We start from the raw sequence: 3,967 nt of genomic DNA, 5'->3' as shown, positions 1-3,967 counted from the left end.
GTGTGTGTGTGTGTGTGTGGAGAGAGAGAGAGCAGTAGGGCTGTGTATTGGCAAGAATTTGGCGATACGATGCATATCATGACAGAGGGGTCACGATACGATATATCCTGATATATTGCGATTTTTTTTTAATTCTATTAAATAAAAACCTCTTACAGGGGAAAATAAATGAAAAACCAAAATTCATTGTCTCAGAAAATTCTAATATTACAGAGACATGCTTTTGATACATTTAGCTGTGTTCTGCTTTGTATGTGTTTTATTTTGTTTCATATTTCTCATTTCATCCATGTTTTTAATTATAAGACTAAATTCGACAATAAATAGATAAATATATTTTTTGCAGCTTTTAGTTTTTAATATTAATTTACAATATGGTCACCCAACACTTAACAATGGCCTCTACCTCAAGAGGTAGACCAAACAAAACAGTTTCTCGCTACTAGGCTTGTAAACAGAGAGCTGCCGGGCCTCAAAGTTTGGAGACGGGGGGAGMCAGGAMGCAYTTTATAAAGAGAGTCAAACCATTACAAACTCATACAAGGGGATAAAACAGACGTTTTACATGGTGAAATGTGACTGATGAAAACTTAGGAGCTTAATCYSACACCAGTTTGAYSATGAATAACATCGGGTGACAAGCCTGACTTTTTTTTTTCACATTGGACTCCACCGAGATGAAATCCCTGCATACTGCCTGTTTAAATGTTCACTACGTCAGAACTTATTCGGCAAATGTGTTTCCATCTCTGCTTTTGCACATTAACTCTTACAGGATGAGGGAAATTGGTCTTGGCGGAGATTTGCACTCTCCGAGTGCTTCTAGTTAAAAATATGAATTTACTTTTACTATTAACAATAACATATGAACTCTACAAAGCTCAATGTGCAACACCCAAATTTTCATATTACCCATTTTACTTAATTACATAAAAGATCACATTCAGTTTTCCAGTCCATAAAAATAAATTACCATAATTTAGCTTTTTCAGTGATGGTTAAAATTGATTCAGTAGCAGAGTGCTTTTCAGTAATGCCTCCTCAAACCTCACACACACAAATACAAACAAGTGGAGCTTAAAATCCATGAATTAAATACAACTGCTGTTGCAGTTTTACGTTGATTGCAGCAGGATTGTCAGCAAGTGTAGATTACCCCTTCACAATTGTATTAGTCATAAAATAAGCTTAAGTAATGACTGCAGAAGATAAGAGTTGTTTTAATCCGATTACTCGATGAATCTATGACTAAAATAATMGTTAGCTGCAGCYCTACCTTGACTCAGGTGTCTGATTCTGCTGGCTGTTAGCATCTTGTGCACACAGGTAGATCAAAATTTTAGGAGTTTTAGCTTTGATGTCAGCTTCTGTCTTTGCAGGAGCTAAAGTGAAGTGAAGTACAGCTCTATTTATAGGAACTCACTGATTTTCTTCTGAGTGTCAGGGAAGAAGAACAGGAACATTAGCTTGTATTGAACAGACTTCAGATAGGGGTGTAACTAGTTTTCATGCCACAGGAAATAAAAACCCTAATTTACTGATTTGCTGATGTGGTGAAAATTGTGTTTTTCTCTACTTGCAGGGGAATTAAACTAATTTTTACTTTCTTGCTCTTTTGAATAAAAAAGGAAGTGTAAAGATAACAATTTCAAACTCTAAACCCCTCGCTGTTTAGCTTCCATTGTTTACAAGAAAAGCTTATTTAATCTCTTATTTTTAGTAGTGTAGYTTTGCCATGTCATCGTTGTTGAAGAAGCAACAACACAAACTGGAAACGTGAGCGTCTGAAGCCCGGCTGATTTTACTTGGTCACACATCCACTCTCTTCTTGTCCTCCAGATCTGCCCGATATGTGCAGCGCTGCCAGGTGGCGACCCAAACCATGTGACGGATGACTTTGCCGCTCATCTCACACTTGAACACAGAGCTCCGAGAGACTTGATATCCTTTCTGAGCGGTGCTGCCACCTCGACAGACACAACTGTCAGCAGCTGGAAGAGATGTTCATGGAACTTTTATTTATTTATTTGTGCATCAGCTTCACTGTAAACGACATTCATTGACATTTTGAGCCCTCCAGTGGTAACTTTTAAAATGATCGGTTAGTGGATATAAAAAAACAATCATATTTTATTGGGGTATAAATAAATGATTACGGTTTAACCTGAACAAATAAACAAGAAGTGATAAGTAAATGTAAAATTCCACAGACAGAACTGAAATCAGGAACCAGCTGAATAAGAATAGCTTCTGTTCTGACTGATGACACCAGTCTCAGTTTTATTTTTAGCTTTCTTTGAACAAAAGCTGTGGAGGAGAATAAAAGTGACAAAAGAATCAGCTAAAGGAAAGTCAGAACAAGAACCTCAGAAGCTCGTGAATTTTCCTCCGTGYTCTTTTTGTTGTTGGTTTGTTGTGAGAGCAGCATGCAAATATAGACGGCCCTGACTGTGGGAAACGTTCAGAGAAGTTGTGATGTCGTGAGCAGAAATGATTGAAAAGATATATTTAAAAAAAAACAATACTACTTGAGCTGTTCCTTGACGGAGAGTGTCACGACGAGTCCAGCGGGGTGCGACACGTACGGAGGATGTTTCACCCCGGGCGTGGGTTGGGGGGCCCGCGGGCCCGCAGGTCTAACATGCACTTCACCAGCAGCTCCACGGGGGGGCTCTCCACCAGTCAGAGCTCCTCGCAGAGCTCCAACTACAGCAGAGAGGCCATGGACCCCATCGCAGGTCAGTGACTCAACACACAACCAGACAGCGGTGGGCACAGTGCCCCTAAAGCACTAATAGGGGAACTAATTTCCTGATTAGTGCTTTAGGGCTTTTACTAATTTCTTAATTCATTAGTGGATTAGCACTTGCTAAACTTATGGGCTAAATTTATAAGCACTAATTGAGTTCTGTAAATATTATTGATCAACATTATTGTCAACAGCTGAGGGTCATATGCGTGTCGCTTATCTACGGAGCCCGTGAGGGGACACGGGGGATTTTTTTCTTTTGCGTTACCTCGCAAAAGGTTTTTGCGTTACCTCGCAAATTTATTTTGCGTTCCCACGCAAAAGTTTTTGTATATGAACTAAATTAAATCAGACTTTTATTTTGAAATATCCGGTTACCAAAACAGGATGTGTCGCCACGAGTTCGTGAAATTGACATTGATGTTGCGTGGCTGCACTGTGCTAAAATATCAGCATATGACATACTTCCATGGTGGCTGAGTGATATATTCATTCTGAAGCTGAATTAAAGCAGTAGGCTAACTCGCTAATGGTGAGCATGTGAGTTGTGTTAATAAACCGGCAGGCACAACAGTGATAAACGACTTTTGCGTGGGAACGCAAAAGAAAAAAAAATCTCCCATGTCCCCTCGTGGGCTCTGTACTTATCCACTAGATCAATAGTTTTCAAATGATTTTGCTTCCAACCCACAAAACAGTTGCACTCGTCACCCCACATATTACTTCTTTACTTTGCAAATTTTGCTAATAACTTTATTAAACATAGGAATAACAGCTATAAACAAACCTAATAACTATGATGATGATTTTTATTCATTTATGATTATTTAAAAAATTGCAATAATCATGATGAAAATATTCCATTAGCTTTTCTTTGCATTTAAATTAATGTCTGGAAATCATCTGGGGACCCTCGCTTGATGTTTTGTGACCCACAAAGAGGTACTGACCCAAACGTTGGGAACCACTACACACGTTAAAATATTAACAATATTCTGCACACAGGAAATATTGTCTCATGTTGATTCTGGAATGTTCCATGGGTCAGCTGGGATTTTACTCAAACCTTTAACTAACCACTCACCATTAATGGCAGCCTGCCCCTTTAGTGACTGCTCACCAACTGTGTGTTTTTGTATTATTGAACATACGGTATAATTTTCTCTTCCCCCTTCTCTCTGCGTTTGTATTATTGTGTTTTAGTATATCTCCCCCCCC

General features: G+C 38.9%; 1 protein-coding gene across 1 annotated transcript in view; it reads left to right on the top strand.

The window, feature by feature from the left end:
- Positions 1 to 3,967, top strand: part of LOC106519893 (E3 ubiquitin-protein ligase KCMF1) — a 13,915-nt gene that overhangs the window by 3,487 nt on the left and 6,461 nt on the right. Inside the window, exons 4-5 of the mRNA XM_014011746.1 lie at positions 1,840 to 1,941; positions 2,558 to 2,738. Coding sequence (XP_013867200.1) covers positions 1,840 to 1,941; positions 2,558 to 2,738 — 283 coding nt within the window. The remainder of the gene's footprint in view (positions 1 to 1,839; positions 1,942 to 2,557; positions 2,739 to 3,967) is intronic.

This window comes from Austrofundulus limnaeus, unplaced genomic scaffold (genome assembly GCF_001266775.1).
Source record: "Austrofundulus limnaeus strain Quisiro unplaced genomic scaffold, Austrofundulus_limnaeus-1.0 Scaffold84, whole genome shotgun sequence".
NCBI lineage: Eukaryota > Metazoa > Chordata > Actinopteri > Cyprinodontiformes > Rivulidae > Austrofundulus > Austrofundulus limnaeus.
Note: the sequence above shows the minus strand (reverse complement) of the source record. Positions and strands in the feature narration are given on the sequence as shown.